Source organism: Maylandia zebra, linkage group LG16 (genome assembly GCF_041146795.1).
Source record: "Maylandia zebra isolate NMK-2024a linkage group LG16, Mzebra_GT3a, whole genome shotgun sequence".
NCBI lineage: Eukaryota > Metazoa > Chordata > Actinopteri > Cichliformes > Cichlidae > Maylandia > Maylandia zebra.
The window spans coordinates 19,290,940-19,311,034 of record NC_135182.1 but is presented as its reverse complement, the minus strand read 5'-3'; the positions used below and the strand labels follow the sequence as shown (position 1 = coordinate 19,311,034).

The window sequence follows — 20,095 nt, the reverse complement described above, 5'->3', positions numbered from 1 at the left end:
CTTCACTGTGCAGAATGATTATTTGTCATAGTTCCCTCCTATCTTTCAGGTTCATGGAGGACAGGGGGGGACCCGGACCTAGACCTCTTAGTGAATCATGCCATTTCAATGTTTATGGGTGCTCACCTTAAATTTAAGGTGTGAAACTTAAGTTTATTAAGACATGTATGCATGAACCGCATATGATTTTAAAAACATAGTTAGTCTGAAAGGCAATCAGCATTATACAACTTTCATAGATGTAAAAAATTTAAAGCCTTTCACAGAAAAGAGTCATTTTTTTCACATCCAAGTAGCCCTTGTTGTCCTATCACTTAACACTGATCAGATAGATTGGTTTCAGTGGTTGCATTAATCCAGAAATAACAAGAAATCCTAGTGTATAAATGCTAAGTTGGGATGCTGTGTAAAACGTAAATACAATGCAAAGATTTGCATGTCTCATAAATACATATTTATTTCACTATAGGCCATAGAAAAACATGTCATAAACATAAAGGACTGCATTAAGACAATTCACCATTAAAAAACTGCAATTTTGAATTTGATGGTAAATGTCTAAAAGAAGTTGGTACAGGGCCAATGTGGACCACTGTGTATCATCCCCTCTTGTTTTAACAACAGTCTGTAAACATCTGGGAAGTGAGGAGACAAGTGTTTGGACTTCTGGGATAGGAATGTTGTCCCACTCTTGTCTAATATAGGATTCTAGCTGCTCAACAGTTCTGGGTTGTGTTTGCCATATTTTTCCATTTCATGGTCCACCAAATGTTTTTAAACTGGTCAAAGATCTGGACTGCAGACAGACCAGTTCATTGCTCAGACTTTTGTAATAGATGCAGTAAATACTACGTAGTTTAGTCTTAGTTTGTCTTGCTGAAATATGCAGGGTCTTCCCTAGAAAACTATATAAGAGTATATGCTGCTGAAAAACCTCTTTAAATCTTTCAGCACTGCGAATGTGGATGGCACAGTGAACTGAGTTCACAGACAGTGATTACTGGAAGTGTTCCTAAGCCCATGCTGAGATTTCCACAATAGAATCACTCCCGGTTTTAATGCAGTGATGCCTGAGGGCCCAAAGGTCATGGCCATGATATTGATTTTCAGCCTTCCCTTTTGAACACAGAGATTTCTCCCAATTCCCTGAATCTTTTGATGAAATTACATACTCTAGAGGACAGAATTTTCAGATTGTTTACTGTCATTATGCAGTCACATAACAAAATTCTGTGTGGTAATTAGCTTATAACCAGACACGATTAAAAAGACAGAGAATGACAATGAACAAATATACACAATAGGGAAACAATTATAATGTAGCGTTGGCGTTACAAAGTGTCTAGCACATGTATCGGCCCTTTAAAGCGTGAGGTGTGTATGTGTGTCTGTATGCGTGGTAGGGTGGGGTGATAGAGTTCAGAGCTCCGGGAAAGAAGCTGTTCCTCAGTCTGTTGGTTCTTGTTTTTATGGTCCTATACCTTCTTCCAAAAGGCAAACAGTTTATTACTTGGGTGGGTGGGGTCTGCAGCAATGCAGCTGGCCTTCTTTTGGACACGGTCAGCATACACTGAGTCCATGTCTGTGAGAGGATTTCCCACAATCCCCTGTGCTGTTCTCACTGCCCAAGCCAAGTGCTTTCTGTCTTGTTTCGTGCAGCTGCCATACTATACTGACATACTGAGACAGAGGATGCTTTCTGCTGTGGTTCTGCAGAAGTTTGCAGCAGGCTCAAGGGGAGCCCATCCCATTTATGGCTCCTGAGGAAAAGCAGCCTTTGCTGGACCTTCTTTACCAGGTGACATGTATTCAAGCTGTGATGTGAATGCCCACGAACATAAGGTTGTTTATCTATTCTACCTCCTCCCCGTGTACAAGGAGGGGAGCATGTTATGTGTTGTCGACCCCTTGCAGTCACCCCACAATGAGTCTTCTGGTCATGCTGGTGTTCAGGACCAGGTTGTTTGGACATCCTCTCCGTAATGAGCCTCATCATCATCTGATATGAGACCCAGTACAATGGTGTTGTCTGCAAAACTCACAAAGTTATTTGTAGAGTGGGTGGCAGTGTAGTCAATAGTGCCAAGAGGTCTGGGCTGAGTGCACAACTCTGCTGTGCACCTGTAATCAGGGCCAGTGTGGATGATGTACTGTCCTCTATTCTCACTACCTGAGGCTTGTTGGAGAGAAAGTCCTTGATCCAACAGCACAGTGAATAGTAACCAGGCTGTGAAGCTTCAGTGCTAGTTCATCTGTGATTACTGTATTAAACGCAGAGCTGAAGTCAACGAATAGCATCATCAACATCCATTAATATGCTGCAGGTGAGACAGAGCTCCCTGCATAGGTGGACCGATGACTGTCCAGAACAGTAGTTTAGGATGATCCTCTCAAAGCACATTATAATTACCCGGGAGTCAGTCTCAACAATTTTATTTTATCGAACATTATTCTGAATTTGTTTGACACTTTGTGGAGCCTGTTTTTTTTTTTTTTTTTGCAGATTGGTAAACTGCTTCTCTGATATGCTCTTTTTATAACCAATCATGTTACTGACCTCCTCCAGCTGTTTAGCTTTCCTACCTTTTGCTACCTCCATCCCAATTATGTTAGATATGTTGCAGCCATCACTTCAAACGATAACACACGAGTTAGCCGTTTTCATGAAAAAGCAAAATGCCTTTTTAAATGTGACATGTTTTCTATAATATGGGCTTGTGAGATTTCCAAATCATTGCAATCTGTTTTTACACTTTTTACATTTAACCAAGCTTTTGGGGAATTTAGTTTGGAGATTTCAGCTAATCACAGTGAAACCATTATACAACTTATGCAGGAGTTCTGACAAGTATATTTTCGCAGAACCACAGGCTCATAGCTTGCGGTGTTGCTGCCCAAGTGCTATGTTCCCTAACCACTCGGTCATCGGGTCACCTGCCGCAGTTGATTGTTGACTTTGGCTTTCAAAAACATTTGCTCTATGCAGCGGTGGAAAAAGAGGAAAGAAAAAGAGGAGCTATAATTTATTTACAATTATAGCTTTTCCATTTGACGTGTGCACTCATCAAGCGATTTTGTTTGTGTGCAGGGGAAAAAACAAAAAAGTAATTGCTGATTTTGAATATTAAGGAATGTTGAAGAAACAAACATATTGGTGGAGGCATGATTTTACAAGTGCCATTTGTAATGCAAAATAGGGAGCGCTCAAGTTCAGAACAGGGTATTTTGTTCCCCCCTTTTTTCTGTCTGTTGTTACTCTGCGATTTACTTTCCGTTTGTAAGATTCTTGTGGCAAAATACCCTTGTCTAATGTGAAATGAACCAGCTCAAACAAATCTCAGAGTTGTGGTAAATAAACCAAGTAAATTATGTTTGTGTTTTTAAAATTCAACAAATTCCAGGATGGGAAGGAGGGGGAGGACTTCTTTTGCCAAATTATTTCATTTATTAATAATCAGTCATTATGTGCATGGATTAATTTTTTTAATATAAAAATATAATCTCTAATATTTCCAAAACATCTTCTGAAACCTATGCAAAAAGAGGGTCCAGTACTATGTGCACAAACTCATGGATCAAAGGCTTTATTTTATTTTTTAGTGTTCCCTACTGGCTCTTTCCACAGTCTAGCCTTGTTTGTGCCCTGCACTCACTGTTGTGCTATATTGCCATACATATAAATTGCGAACCATGCATTACACAAGGGGACAAAAAAGGACCTATAAAACTACACTAAATTGAACTGCACAAAAACTTGTTACAAATGTCAAATTAAAAGCTCCACTTCTTGTCTTTAATGCACCTCTGAGCCTGACAGTGTGTTGTGCCTTTATCCCCTCTTTTGACTTTAAAATCTCCATTTCTCTCCGAGCTTTGAGGGTGTGTGCTCTGACAGAATGTCAGGCAATTAAACAGTCATGGCTCATTGAGCTGGAGGTGGGCCTGCTCCTCCAGGCTCCTCTATAGGCAACAGAAGAAATGAACACAAGCACTCCCTGCCATCCCTTCCTCATTCTTTGACTTGCAAACTTAGCAGTGAATCTAAACAAGAAGTTGTTATCAAAGGACACTTTAAACTGCTGTCAACTTTCACTGGGCTGAGCAGTGTCACTGTCGTGGGTAATTATCTCGTGCCAGAATGTAAACGAGAACAGTGTGTGGGACAACAAAGATGTGTTCTCGCAGGGTACCCAGTCATGTCCCTGCTGCGAGATGAACACATAAACGCAGCCACAGTAATGATGGCAGGAGACAGCTGCTAGCTGTACCTTTACACCACTAAGCACTAAGGTAAAAACAAGGCAGCAGTTTCAGTTTATATATACAGCACATACTGTAAAAATCTTGGAGTAAGACCAAAGTGCTTTACAACTCTACCAAGCTACAGAAGGCTGCTATCGTTTGACGTTTGTGCTTGTGTATTCTTTTTCTTTTCTTGCTTTGATGTGAAGAGAATTGTGACCAAACTTTCAGTGAGGAAAAGTTGTACTGTGATACAAACGTATTTTGGTACAGCACTGCAGCATTACAGCATACAGTGTAGGGTAAGAGATTATTTCATAAACACTACTGGACAGTTGATTTTCATAAATCCATTTGCACTAGAACCTACTCAACTCGATGTGATTTTTAGTGTTTTCCATTAGGTAGCAGTGCCTGGTACAAGGTACTTTTTTCGTATCTGTTTGGCCAGTCATCACTCGATGAGTCATGAGAGCGACTCCTTCACAAAAATCAGACCTTTTCCTTTTCTGAAACCTGACGATGAGGAAAATGGCTGCACAAAAACCAACACTGCGGTCCCCGAGAGTGACAAAAAGCCACAGACTGAACAGCTAGTTTACCATCGCCTGTGTTGTATTTGTGTCACATAAAAACGACGTCACAGGACTTTTTGCTGTGTTGCTATAATGACCCATGATTCTCAACTGTAATGGAAAATAATAATACCAAGTAGAGTCGAGTCGAGCTGAGTCAAATCGAGCAGATATTAGTGGAAAAGAGGCTATAAAGAAGTCCTGGTAACTTAAGTTCAATGGACTTTGTTTAACTTTTGTACTATGTGTTCAGTCAAGTTTTCAGAATTAACTATTTACATATATTTATAAATGTATTATACCTAACCTCAGCAGTGACACATATCTAACAAACCAGGAGTACTGTAACATATACCTGCAGGCGGTTACGGTTATAGGCTGTTACCTCAACTGCAGAACTTTGACAGAATCATCAGACTTCTCAGGAGGTAGAAATGTACAAATAAACAAACACTTTGTCACAGATCCACTCGTGCATTTTAGGACAATTTTTTTTCACATGGTCTCGCTTGCCAACATTAGATTACTGGCTGGATGCTAACAACTAGTTTTACACAGTTAGAGGTTTGACAGCTGGAGGTAAAATGCAGGACTTCACAGCAGATGAATGAGACATCTAAAACACATTCACTCGTCCAAGGTACACCACTGCACACTAAATCAGGTATCAAAAGTATATTGTGTCAATATTGTGTCATTGTCCAAAGGTATTTGGACAATGACACAATATTTGTAGCTTTGCTTATGCACACCTCCTCAGTAGATTTCAAATCCACCAATCAAGATGTCATTTAAGAGCAGACTTTAATCCTTATTGCAACATTTTTTATAAATCTTCTGAAATTTTTAAATGCTCAAAAGTAATTGAACAAAGACAATTTTAAAGATAAGGACTGTTAGTAATACTTGAATGAAGGTCTAGAGCTCATGGACATCACAACTCATTTTTTCCTTCCTTGAGATGCAAGGACTTTACTGCTTTTACCTTCTGTTTCTGAAAGTTCTAGACTTCAATCAGATCCTGATATTTAATATACAGCCAGGTATTATTATAGATTTTTCCCCCATTGTACTGTAAATAAGTGAACTGCATCAACACACTTTGATTCTGTATGTGAATTTGCTTCCACTTGTTATTTGTCCAGCATTTCTCTTGCTTCATGTTTTCCAAATTGTCTATCAATGTTTTGCCAAAACCAAACAGATTCACAAGACTAAAGATGGGAAAGATCACAACAGCATCAATAGGCTTCTGAACATAAGGGTATATGGGTACAAAAGAGAGCCATTCTACTAACAGCAGTAGGTGCAGTGGCTGTCTTTTGCTTGCTTTTTGTGCAACACAGCATTGAAAAACTGAAGCAAAACTTCACACAAGGATCTTTCCAGAGAATGTTTTAGTTTAAAATGGGATTATGTATAAATAGCTCCTGACTTCATGTCTGTGCATTTTAAGGTTTTTGCATTTTATTTTGTGAGATGAAATGACACATGAAAAAACTGAAAGTTTAGATGTCACTTCTGCTGTGAAAAGACACAAAAGGAAAAAAAATTGCAGTGATAATTCCTAAAATGACATTTTAGGAATCTCATATTTTATGAGATCAGACTGCACAGCTGACCGCTCAATATATATGTCTGGTGTCCAAGAACAAACAATACCCCAGGAAGAACAAAAAACTGCAAGATGAAATAAGCCTGATGAATAATGGCATCACATTCTAGGTTGGGCAGATTAAAATACATTTCTTTGGATCATTTTGGAACCTGGATGTCTAAAACCAGATTAGGAGTACTACAGTGATGACAAAACATGGAAAAAGGAGTATACTGATATGATGTTCTTGAGTATATACCAAATGAAGACATAATTCTCAGTCTCAAGAAGCATCGCATTCCAGACATAACTCGAAATTCCTCATCTATTTTAAAATGGAAAGCAGACCAACACAAGTTAAAAAGAATGATCTTGAATTACTTGGGTTATAGCCCACGCCTTTATAGATGAATTTTTAGTGTTTTTAGTGAAAACATTGTCTGTCTGGTCAGCATCAAGCACGAGGCAGACAAAGTCTCCTTAAACAACTGACTGAAGCAGCTATGTGGTAAAGAGACAGCTATTCCCAACTGGGAATTAGTGGAGATCTAAAATAAAGCTAAAAGGACAGGATATGCCCATCAAATTGGTTGAATTATGCAAATGTTGCTCGATATCTGCTCGAAGTGTTTGTTAACAAATTCACAATAATATTGAAAATGTCAGAGTTAATTTGAGGGCTTGTTTTGGTTCCCTCAAGTTGCCACGAAAATCTGACCAGCATTTTATTGCACAGTATGAGTAAATATAGCTCAGTAGGCATATTTCATATTATGCACATTTGAATCGGAGGATACCAACAGCAAACATATGGTAAATTGACTGGTTCCTTTATTTATATATATATATATATATATATATATATATATATATATATATATATATATATATATATATATAAACTTAATACAACGCTTTATACAACATATCTTATTCACCCACAAGCACTATTTTCTAGACTTATGTTCTTTCTATCTAACAGTCATACACATTCATACTCCAGTGAGTGCATTGCGAGTTCAGTTGGCAGACTGGAGCAACGAGAGATCGAACCACCAAGTTCCCGATGAGCTACTCTAACTCGTGAGGTAGCGCCCCCACCTCATCCAGCCACACATATCTGTGGCAAGTATAGTTTTGATTTTGAACTGGAACAGTGGACATGAGTTGGACAAAACTAAAAGATAAGTCAAGAATCTTTCTTTATTTTTCATAAGCCAAACATCACATGGTACAGCCTATTATAGAAAACCCACAATTTGCAGCATTCTGTGGCCAGATCAGCATGGATTCCTCAGGCATGTTGATAATAGAATTTTCTGCTCATGTAAACTGGTTTAGTAATAGTATGTCAAAAAATAAGCCCTTGCCACTGAGCTCCATTTTGCGAGAAGCTCTAAGGAGGCTTATTGCCTAGTTATTCGGGAGCAGTCTGGTGCCCCCGTATCACTGTACCATTATAGCTGCTGCTGCTCGTAACACTCCCCCACCAAGACTTCACAGCTCTCCCTTCTGTCAGCTGTGACGGAGCAGGTCATTTGCTGACTGGTTGGGATCCTTGTGGAGTTGACTCTATTAGCTACAGAAATGAGAGTTTTGGACTAGGATGTGTCTCGAATAGATGCGGCGGTTGATGAACGTTTGTGTTGGATCTCGGAGAGGCATCTTGACTAGCTGAGAACACCGTGGCATGTGTTCAACAATCCCTGCGGTGTTAGCCACTCAACTGTAAAACGCTGTGCTTAACAGCTGACACTTCTGATGCCACGATATACCACATTATCAAGCTTCGAAGAGTTTTGCATTAGAGCACCTTATAAATCACAGGAAACATTTTAATGAGAGTATTTGACATTGAATCCCTTGGGAGATGAAAATGAGAGTATGACACTTAGCACACCAAGTGCTGCATACCACTGGGATTTACAAGTCCCAATGCTTGCTTGCTAGAAATCTCTAATGCTTTGAATACAGCATTAGAGGAGTGTGTGTGCATCCCCATCCACACAATATAAAAAAAAAACACAATTTCTCCTTGCAGTTAATGCATAAAACAGTGCAAGATAACGGTCCCAGCAAAAACATAAGTATAAAATGTTGAACCTTACACTGTGTTGCATCGCATTCCAAACAATCCTCTGGTTTGCAGCATAAAGGCAGGGAAACAGAAAGTCTTAATTAATTCAGCGTAGGTGGGAGAAATCACTGACGGACATATAACGCTTAAAAGCCAACTGCTGTATATAAGACATCAAAAATGCATCGAGAATGAATTAGATAAAGTGCAAAAACATAATTAGGACTGAATAAAACAAATAGCTCATTTGTTGTTGTGGGATTTCAAGAGCCAGATGGCAAAAAAAGGCTGCTTTTCAAATTATGTACCCATTAACTAAATAACCTATTATTAACCTCACACAGAGAACTAAGACTCTTTGAGATGGAAATTCATGTATCAAGATCCTATTGAACAAACATACAGATTATCTGACAGAAAATAAAGGTGCGCCTTCAAGAAGGAATTGATATGGTCAGCCTCACAAAAATCTATCCATCTCCCTTCTTCCCCTTCTCTGTTTGCCAAGTGCACGGGGATGAGAAGGGCAGTGAATGCAGTACATCACACCTTCCCATGCCGTCTTTGGGTAAAGCTGTTGATTCGTTAACAAACACAAATCGATAGAAAGGTCTGAATGGAGGACAAGTACAAAGAATTAATTTCCGGCTCCGGGGGCTTACCATGGCAAATCACCAGCTTTAATCAACAGTGTCAAGTCAAAAAGATAAATGATGTTTACACTGAAGCAGTGTCTTGTCTGAAAACAGAAAGCATTGGCTTTTGTCTTCTTACCAGTCTGTCTAGGCTTGTGCCAGTTGCAGTGGTAGGCCTCTCCTCTGGGCTGTAGGGCCTGAAGCGGGCGTTGAACACATCCGAAACACCACGAGCAGACCTAGTGATTCCTGCGGGTTTTGGCTGACCACAGCCTTGAAAAACCTACAATTACAAGAACATGGGTACCCAACTGTCAACAGTTTAAATTACTTGGGATGCAGAAAATAGGTAAAATACACTGTTTGGATAAGGTCTTGTGAATGATTCACCCCTGACTACCGGTGTGACAGTGCTTTACGTCAAGTTGAGGCAACCATGTTGATAGGTGATCCGACTAGGAGCTGTGACCAGTGCTATTTAAGTTTGTTGAGTTAAATTTTTACGGGCTTCTGGTAAAACACCACATATACTTAAGCCATAAACAAAACGGCATCTGGTGCATGGGAAAGGCAACTGAGCATTTAGTTTTGAATTGGAACGGGCATCTAATTCAGTGTAGGCAGAAAAATATTCTTCCTCCTTTCTGTCTACAATTTTGTGGGCAAAGAAAAATGCAGTAAAACACAGGAAACACATTAACTACTGTTAGTTGAACTAAGATTATCTGACCAACTTGAAACATATAATTCAAATACAAGACCTAAATTTGGACTTAATTAGAATGTGTTGTAATCCACACCTTAGTCACAGCCCAGTATGACTTCCAGCAAAGCTTATTCCTCATTTTGTGACGAAGTTGGACTTCGTCAGCCTGTCTGAAGTGTTACTTTGGTTCTTAGAGAAATGTACCTAATTGACATACCCTGTAGGAGACCTGGGCACTGTTATCTTGCATAATCATGATGGCCTCTGAAATCTTGACATCAATAGGCTCCATGACAGATTCAATGTTGAAAGGTCCCTCTAGCCTCTGCGCCACCAGCAGCATGGCATCTGTTATATAAAAAAAAAAAGGTGTGGTGTTGAAGGAAGAAGAGCAAAGGTGCAAACACACAGTTGGTAAAGTGCTCACAGACAAAAATAACTGTCAGTACAGCAACTATTAAAAAAAAATGACTGCACTGCAAGGTCCATCTCAAATTACAAAGGCCTGTTTACGTGCTTGGTAAACGTAGCAGTCCAATAATAGTAAAGAACACACTGCAAGAAAAATACTGTATGATTGACACAATGCCAGAAATTCATTGTGAAAACAGAAACCACAATCATCAAGTACAAAGAAAAGTCTCCACTCATGTCCCTGAATTCATTTACATTGCGGTGCTGCTCAATTCAGTGGTGTGCAATTGCAATGGGTCTTTATTTAGGTGCCAGCTATAACTGCTCACATTTTGTTTATGTGGGTTTGTGTTTCCAAACGCAGTGCATAGTTTTATCTAACTGGTAAATTAAAAAATGCTTTTGAATATTTTTCTCTTTATTTTGAAGCTGCTTTCAGTTGATTGTGTTTTGGGCTCTTTTGGTTTTCACAGAAGGTGAAAAACAACAGAAAAAGTAATAAAATGGTACTAATTGTACTAATGGTGCAATGCTATGCCTACCTCTGATTAATATTGAAGCAATTAATTGACTGGAAAAAATATGTCAACCTCCCTAGGAATTTTTAATTCATTATTTATGAAAACACACACACACACACACACACACACACACACACACACACACACACACACACACACACACACACACACACACACACACACACACACACACACTTCCGTTCAGGTTTAAAAGTGCAGATATGTTTCCTCTCTTTGGCTTACATCTCTGCAGATGAGCACATAAACAAACATGACAATATTTGCTATATTGTCATGGAGCTTTTTACAAAAAGGACACAAACGGTTTACAATTTGCAAACTACTACATCTTCTTTTCTGATTGCTGCACAGTATTGTCATTTACCACCTTCCCATCTCAGACTGCAAGCACACTTACGGAGCATGAATGCTTCTTGAGGCAAATTCAATTTTTATGTAGATCAACTCAATCAAGTCTACAAAATGCTGTTAGGCTCCATGTAGTGAATAGTGCTGATGAGTAATTGATTTAATAGAACTTTTGAAAGCCAAGCACTTATTTACATATGCTGTGAAAAAGGTCAGTGGCTCATTAATATTGTGTGGACACAAGCCAGAGGGCCTTCTTGAACATGATACACTTAACATATCATCTGCACTTGTTTTCATCGTTTTTAATGAACATATTTGCAAGCTTTTCAAAAGGATGTTGCATTCACATGATCTAATATGTACAACTCTGTATGGTTCACATTGCACAGTACCTCAGACTAATTAGGCAAACTGCTGTTGCCCTTTAAAGGCTCACTGAGTAAACTGAAACACTGCTAATGTTGATTTATATCGATGTGCTAGAGTCTGTACGGTGGCAGCTCTGAGTTTGACTGCCGTGCCACAGGTAACTGGACATCACCAAACCACTCATTCATAGCTAAAGGCCCATTTCTGCAGACAGTACAGAACATGCATCTCCATCCACAAACCAGAAGGCTGGTTTGTGGATAAGTACTCCACAATTACTTTGTACCTAAATATAATAATCCTGTCATTTGGAGACTTCAGAAACAATGATGTCTCACTGTACATGCTCCATGACTCCCTTAACAGTTTATTTTATCTGTATCAAAATTCCAAAAGTAGCTTGTTGGTTTTTGAAGAATAAATTATGTATTTCTTTTGGCTTGCTACTCCAACCGCCCCACCCATCATAGGAAAATAAAATAATGTATTCCCAAACTGTGAAGGAATAGATAACATTCCATGGGGAACAGACCAAAAATGGCGACTGAAAAGAAAACATTAAAAAAAATAATTGACCTTACACAAAAAGCCAGCTGCAGACATGAGAAAACATACTGTAGTGCAAATATTGTACATACCCCCCCCCCCCCCCCCCGGACACACACAAAACAAACAAATGAAAAAAAGAATATCTAAATTACACTTTAGTGCTTTGATAGCAGACCTGTCCAGCTTTTCATTCTTCTGGGACCTTAGATCACTAATGGCAGGGGAAAAAAGCTGAGAAACATTAGCTCAGCTCTGCTTCCATTTCCTTTCCAATTATGTCAAAGTCAGAGCCTTTGAAGAGCCCCTCTGTTTGTTTACACTGTGAATTGCAAATGGCCTGTGATTCTTGCTGAGATCTTAATATACAGATTACATCAGTGCCAAATGGTTTTCTACAGCAGCACTTCAAGTGCACAACTGTGTAACCATATGGTCTAAGTGTAAAAAAAAACACCTGCAATGGCCAAAGAAAAAATATTTTTGCTGTTTGTCTATTAGCAGCCATGGCAATCATTTTTAGAAAAGTATTTTTTAACAGCGTACTGCAGTTTAGTTTGACTGCTTTCTTTTTGTGTCCTTATATTCCTTAAAAAAAAAAATCTGAACGTAGCATTTCCATATTGTTTGTTATTTAATGTGATTATAATGCAAATTCATTCAACTGCCCCAGGTATGTCTGCTCACAAAAACAAACACAGGTAAAAGTATATCTAAATTCAAGCTTAAAAGCTCTCAGTTGCAAATACTGAAAATTTAGGTCAGCAGCGCCAACTGGGAGCAACTTGTATTTCATCACAGGAGAAAAGAAGAGTGCCTCCAGGATCAAAAACGATGGCAATCTTTCCCAGCAGTGGTGACTTATCTGCAACTTATCAGATGGGCTCAACAAACAGAGAGCTAGCCCGGGAACTTTGTCTTTATACACAGCTGTGGGAAAGCAGAGAGTGTCACGGGGGGAGGCAGGGAAAGAAGAAAGCCGGAGAATAAGATGTGGTTCTGGGTTGAGTGAGGCTAGGACTATAGCTGTGTCCTATAGAGAGATGGGCTCCTGCGCTACATGTGAAAAACTCTGCCTACATGGAGAATTAATGACTCTCATTTATGAGGAGTGCAGGAAGTCCAGTCCACTGTGGCACAGCTGCCACTCTGAGCCAAATTTTCCCTGCATCACTTTTGCACCACTGAGATAGGCTACTGGCCAGCCAGAGGAAATCTTGTTATCAACACGACACAGCCATGCAAATAGACATATCTTGTCCTATTCTGAGCAGGGGTTTTTACAGCTGTGACTTACTGGATAGAGACACAGAAATCTAAAAGACACCATGCCTCGAAACCACAGCACGAGCCAATTATTTTTACTTCAAATTGGAGGTTAATATTTCAGTTTGTGATATGAAACATGCTTATTTGCCCCGCCTTACTCTTGCCTCTGCCTCTTTATCGAGATTGATGTCCACTTAAATTCAGGCTATGTCAGCCAGCAGCAACCTCCAGCAGACAAGGACAAATAAGGAAAGTGAACAAGCCCATCTATGGCTCTTTGCCTGTGAAGAGTTCCACAGGATGAAAAATGGCTCTAGTGTGATTTGGATTCTGTAAAGCATACCTCATCTGTGGTTCAGTCAACCAACTAATAGTGCTATGAAACAGTATAAAAATGGAAAGGAAGAAAAAAAAAAGAGGCATATTGTCCCTTGGACACATAGTCATGATCAAGAAAAGGAGTCCTTGAACATAGACATATGTGCACAGCCCAGGGTTTAATAGCCATAAAGAAAAAAAATGTATCAAGTATTATGATTTATTTTATTTTGTTTGTTTGTTTGCTTTTTATATCAAATGTTAAAAATGTCTTTAACGGGCTACTTAAAAAAAAACAAAAACTGACCCCTCTTTTCCCAAAAGAGTAGTCTACTTTACCAACTTTTAGACGTTTTGGTTCATTAATCATTTGATAAAGACTATAAAGGCACACAAGGCAATATTTAGAAAAGCTGGGGCCTAAATCTTAACCCTAAATAAAAAAATCTTTTACTAGAGATCATTTCCTCTGCTGCTAACATGAGGCAAAAACCCCCCCAAAAACAATCTTGTACACATCTAGTGCAAGATTAGATAAGACAGTCAAGATTAACAATATCCTGACTTTTTCCTTAGCGTCCTTAGGAGATTGACAAATCTATGCACACAATTTGGAGTAAAATGTAGAGGATGTAAAATTTCGATGCAGGAGACAGGCAGGATTCACGGGAAGGAAGCCTTTTTATGAGGCTGAGTGCAAAAAGTACACACAAAACAAAACAATATCCAAAAAAAAGCGACACAAAATTAAAACCACAAGTCACATGATGAAAGACAGGACAGAATTACAGTCATTGAGACAGAGACCAAAGGTAACGCAGTACTTTTTATGCCCAACAGGGTAATCAAGAATCGGAAGCAGGATGCTAACGAGACACAGCTGAAGACAATCAAGATGATGACACAAGTGGGGAGATGTAAGCGAGAAACAGAAACTACAGCGGGAAACAGATACATGCATGAACTTCACATATTGAGATTGATACACGAGGAACAAAAAGCAAATGGTTTTGTACCCTTTTAATTGATTTTGTACAGTTTTTTCACTCCTCTAAGGATTTAGTTTAATGATTTATTGGTGTTTTTTATGCACTATAACTAAAAAAAAAGTGAAATTCTTTATCTGAACCTTGTTTGTTTATTTGGTGATTACAAAAAATTGCCTTTTAACCGCTATAGAAAAGCAGTTAGCAGGCAACACAGAGAACTGCCTTCTAATCCGCAGCATTTTTGCCATGTCATTGTGACATATGTTAGCATTTCAGTGTTAGCCCCAGTGGTCTTTTGATCTAAACGCTAACAGAGAGTCAGTCAAATAGCTCAGTCTTGTACAAAAACAAAGCCTGAATCATTTAGCATAATTCATGTTCAGTGATGATGGCAGCAATCTAAAACAGTAGGCAAGACATAAGATGCAAAACCCAAGAGCAACATTGACAATGTACTGCATGGCTAATCAAACTAAGAGACACAATCCGATAACGAGCTATTCACAATCAGATCGTGTTACTAATGGGGCTGGAGATATCATGAAATTTTGTGTATGGTTTGCTGACTGGACTGTTTCTAGTATTTTGCCCACAATTATGTTGAAGCCAGCCTTTCCTGTTCTCACTTTGTAGCCTCATGTTGCAGGGTGCATCGCAATGCTCAGATGTGATCTGGACAGGCCATGCAGCTCAGACAATAATAGACCTTGCTGGTTATAAACACACTGGAGAGTATAATTTCTCTCTCTTAACAAAATCCCTGTCTTTCTGCAGGTTTCTAATTACACAGGTGGGAAGAGAATATGTAATTAGATCCACTCAACCACATCTTCATGTAACTGTGAGTGATTAGACAAGCAAATAACTATAAAACAGAATGTAAATTAATGTCCCTACAGATGCCAGTGCACACAAACCTCCAAATGTTCACCCGGTGCTGCCTTGAGAAAAGCACAGTATGTTCTACATTATTTGACTTCTGCAGGCAAATGACACACAAGGGTGGTACAGGCTGTCAATACTCGGTCAGAAGAAAGTCCTGTGTAAGGAAGTTATTATGTAATATAGTGTCTTCAGCTCTTAGTTTTAAAGGTTTTCTCACAGCTAGGTTTCTACATTTTATACACACAGACACTAAAATTCACAAATGTCATTTTAGATTAATATTAAAGATAACTGCAATTTCTGGTAAGCTAAAGTAAAAATCTATCTTTAGCAACTTTAAATAGGAAAACAAAGCTATTTCTGTTTAGCTGGCAAATATAAATAATTATTTAGATTTAATCTGGAAACATGCAATTTTAGAGGAAACGGTCATAAAGGTTTATTTGTTAAACTCTTTCAAGGCAACTGTTCTATAATTAGTTATGTTTAATTTTTTAATCACCTTTTACAGTGATAAGTTGGCAGTGGTACTCAAATAAGCCATTTTTATGTACTTTAACGCTCGGTTACATTGTTATTCCTGAAATGAAAACCTTTAACACTATTTGTTTTTAATAGTAAAAAGCAGAAATCAATAAGTTTGCTTTTTTTGTAAATCTCTGCGCTAACCCCAAGAACTTATTCGATGACCTCCAAGAAAAAAGGAGACAGAAAACTACCTTTAATATGATGTGTGCCTAATAACACATCTGACTGTGCAATCAGTGCTACTGGTGATTGAAAATCAGAATGTGAAACTCAGCCACGGGTATTTATATTTAGCTGACATTTCAGATCCCGGAGAGCTGAAGTTTAATTGAATATGTAGAGATCTCATATATAACAGGCTATCAATGTCTTCACTTTTCACAAGGCCCAATTTGTAAAAAAATAAAATTATTATCAGTGTGTCAGATGAGTGGCATGCTCTGGTGCTGTTTTTCCTTCGTCCTGTGTGGTCTTAATTTCCATCCCTGAACAGCAGTGATATAGAACTGCTGTGCCTGAAAGCCATTTACCTACACCTGTGGAGTTAAATGGATGTATAATGGCTGTCTGCTCTGTCTAATCGTTGTGGCTTGTCTTAGAACCATTTGGCAAAAGGTTAATAAAAGCCCAGAGCTATATGAATTTTTTTTTTCCATTTGAAAAATGCAGAATACTCTAAGTCTGCAACGATTATTATCACGCAAAAATAACCTGACCATTTATTTAAATGCTTTTAATCACATGTTCTGTAAAGTTCCAGGAAAAGCGTAGCTGTTTGCTTTGTTTCCAGTCTTTGAGTTGATAAGCAGTTATGATTTAACAATATATTAAAACATTCATTTTTCTTTACATACACTTTTGCATGGATGGAACCGTTCAAGTGTGGCATAAGTGGAAATACTTTTCCTCAAGTAAAGACTCCTAATATTAAGATATTATTTCTTGGGAGATTGCAGTCACAGGTTATTTCTTGGCTGTCACGACCATTCACAGAGTTCCATTTGCAATAGTGCATCCACACATAGACAATTTTCATTACTCGAGATGAGTTTTAGCTTTTTCAGTGCAGCTCGCCCACTCAAACGCTCAGTTTTCTTTTCCTTTGTCACATGAGATGAAGAGTTGCTTCAATCTATTTTTAAAAAAGTAATACCATTAAATTAAATTCCAATGAGTAACAGAAATATCGAATCACTAAAGGTGACCATGTCTAAAATGCTTTCAATGGGCAAATTCTAGGGCGAGGTCACCAAACCGGGTCGGATTTGTGTTTGACCCATTCGGTTTGGCTGCCAACTTGCATCACCCAGTTGGCCTAAAATAGAATAGCTTAATTTTAGTGAAATGGAAGCGTGTGATTTCTATCAGTGTTTCGAATTTCTGCTGGTTAGACCATAAAATTCTAATCTTTTCAGTGTCCTTGTGTGTAGAAACTTTTTGTGTGGTCTGAGTTTCAGCCATGGGCTGTCCACTCTCAGTGAGTACAGATTTTATTTTCCCTTTTCTGTCAATATTTTATTCATGAGGATTTTTTTTTAAAACAAAAAGAAAGGGTTTGTTGCTGTCTTGAATTTCAATAAACAGTTTGTAGCTGGATACAGTTACCAAGTGAAACAAATCACCTAATTAAAAAGAAATGAGCAGATAGAATCGATAGAGATCACTTCCAATGTGGAGACATTTCTCTCTCAAGAGGGAAAGTGAGCGAGCAACAGAAGCCAGTAAACATCGAGGCAACTAGATTAGGGAAAGAAAAAAATACAGAACGAAAAACAAAAACCTGGCACTGATAACCAGTTCACGTTGGACTGACTTTAGTCCAGTGGCAAGTCGCTGTAAGCATCTCAATATGCGGGAGACTAGGTTCCATCACAGGTATAATACAATGTGATAATGGCACATATTGCATGATCTAAATCACAGAGCACAATATTTATCTCCAGGGCATGCGATTGTGTGACTGATATTTAAAACATCTGAGAAGTAGGAGACATCAATTTGTGCAGACAGCCTGATTAAAAAATAGTTAAAAACATCAAAGCATTATTCAACAAAAAGAGTTAAACAATGCACAAAGACAAATAAACGCTGTCAAAGCAATGCTAAATAGGCAATCTATCTAAAAAGCAGCATGATCTATGCATCCTACGTGCATCCTGACTGTATTCAGTGCAGCCTTTGATTGTGGTGAACAGCCTGACAGCTGTTCCTCAGTCGCTCCATGCTTCAGCTAATTCGTGTAATTAAAATCTAATCCTACCTTTAATCTCATCAAATTGCTCGCAGACTGCTTTTGAAAAAGGCGTGTTTATTATGATAAATGGTGTATAGAAAGCAACTACAAATTATTTGACAAAATAAACTGTTTTTTCATTACATTTATCATAACAATAAGGTTTTGTGTGGATACAGTAGCTGGCATCTTTTTTCCCATATTGGATGCAGTGAGCAAGTCTTGTCTGTAGGGGTGGAATTGTGAGAAATCAGCAAGGATTTGTTCTCCAGTGGGAACAAACGGATTAGAGACTGGCTACTCAGCAGCAGAGTCCATTTAATCTACTGAATGATTTATTTTGATTTGATTTATTCAGCGTAACATTAAAGAAGAAATAGATATCGCAGCATGGCATTAAAAACGATATTTATTAAAACCATAACTATCCATTTAGTTCCTACATGAAAAATATTATGTTGTATTCACAGTAGAAGCATGGCTGATTGATTCATATGAATGCTATTGTTCATGTTCTGTCAAGTGAAGTTCTAAGAACAGCATCTTTCCAAATTAATGTGAAATGACAACATGATATCAACATATTTAAATCGGATATTAGCGGAGCTTGTGAGAAGCTCTAGCCTCTAAATTAAGTCTCTTGGTCAGATTTTAGTTACTTGTCTAATTAATCTCTTGCTTAGAGGCAAACACAGCAAGCACACGTTCAATGCTATTTGTGTAAAGGAGAGAAAACTTTCAAGATCTCCTCACTGGGATGCATCTGCATTCCTCTGTCTCATGAACAGAAATATAAAGGAAAAATATGATTGTGGAGGGCAATTTTTCCTGTCACTTTTTTAATACTCTAGCCTTAACAGCAAATAATTGTTTTCGAACATAACATCAAAGAAAACATCCAAAAGCGAGGAAGTTGAACCAGTTATTTTTTCTCTCTCCTCCTGTGAAAGTGCGGTACAAAAGTAGCGCTTTCTAAACATTTCACATTTCCGAGGAGCAGTGCGGCTGCTCTTCGTACACACATGTGTTTTAGTTTGCTTCTGGCGATGCCATAACAGTCACTCTCAGCCTCACACTCATATTGTAGATAAATGGAGGTAAGGCTGTGAACTGGCCTTTTTTTCCTCTCTCTCTCTCTCTCTCTCTCTCAACTTCTGTCACGAGTTTGAATTTATTTAATCAGAGGGTGTTATTTCCTGCAGTGTTGTGAGGAAAATTGTCACTATCAAGGGCACAGCCTCCAGGTGTAAAGGATTTCTCACTCTTTGGTTGGATTAGTTCTCACCTCCCCAGTATCTTGAACATAAAGCTGGTCTGAATAGATGCCACAAGAATCAAGATGAATATCGCAGCTTGAAGTCCGCAACAGTATGTGATAGCAGAAGGTGATCTGAGTTCATTCAAACCAAAGCTTCTTATTTCTAAGTAATAGCATAGTTGTGATCTACATGGGATTACATATTACAGTAATTTGTCTGCATGTGTAGAACATGAAATAACCTTCCTGACAATTTAACACCGAGAGACGAGTCAATACCGTTTTTTGTGGTTAGACTTCAAGCTAATTGAAAATCTTTCATCCCATAATGAGCATGAAATGTCAGAGCCAAAAGATATAGAACTGGCATTTAATCTGCACCAGGGAACAATAACCCAATTGACAAGTGCTCTAATAAAGACAAAATGAACATTGCTACAAAATTAATGGCAGAAATGTAAAACTGTGGCGCCATGTTAGAAATTAATTTTTTTAGTGAAGTAAATGTAGACATTCTATTGGATTTAGGAGTCCAACAGACTTGTTTGTTTTAAGAAAGCA

The 20,095-nt window shown here is 38.4% G+C and overlaps 1 protein-coding gene across 2 annotated transcripts in view; it reads right to left on the bottom strand.

The window, feature by feature from the left end:
- LOC101480018 (glypican-6) overlaps nucleotides 1–20,095 on the bottom strand; it is an 80,294-nt gene that overhangs the window by 18,295 nt on the left and 41,904 nt on the right. Inside the window, exons 5-7 of one of the 2 annotated variants that reach the window (XM_076874969.1) lie at nucleotides 10,050–10,180; nucleotides 9,266–9,409; nucleotides 8,523–8,552 (exon numbers count right to left, since the gene is read on the bottom strand). In XM_076874969.1, coding sequence (XP_076731084.1) covers nucleotides 8,523–8,552; nucleotides 9,266–9,409; nucleotides 10,050–10,180 — 305 coding nt within the window. The remainder of the gene's footprint in view (nucleotides 1–8,522; nucleotides 8,553–9,265; nucleotides 9,410–10,049; nucleotides 10,181–20,095) is intronic. The other variant, XM_004557822.4, reaches the window with a different exon arrangement.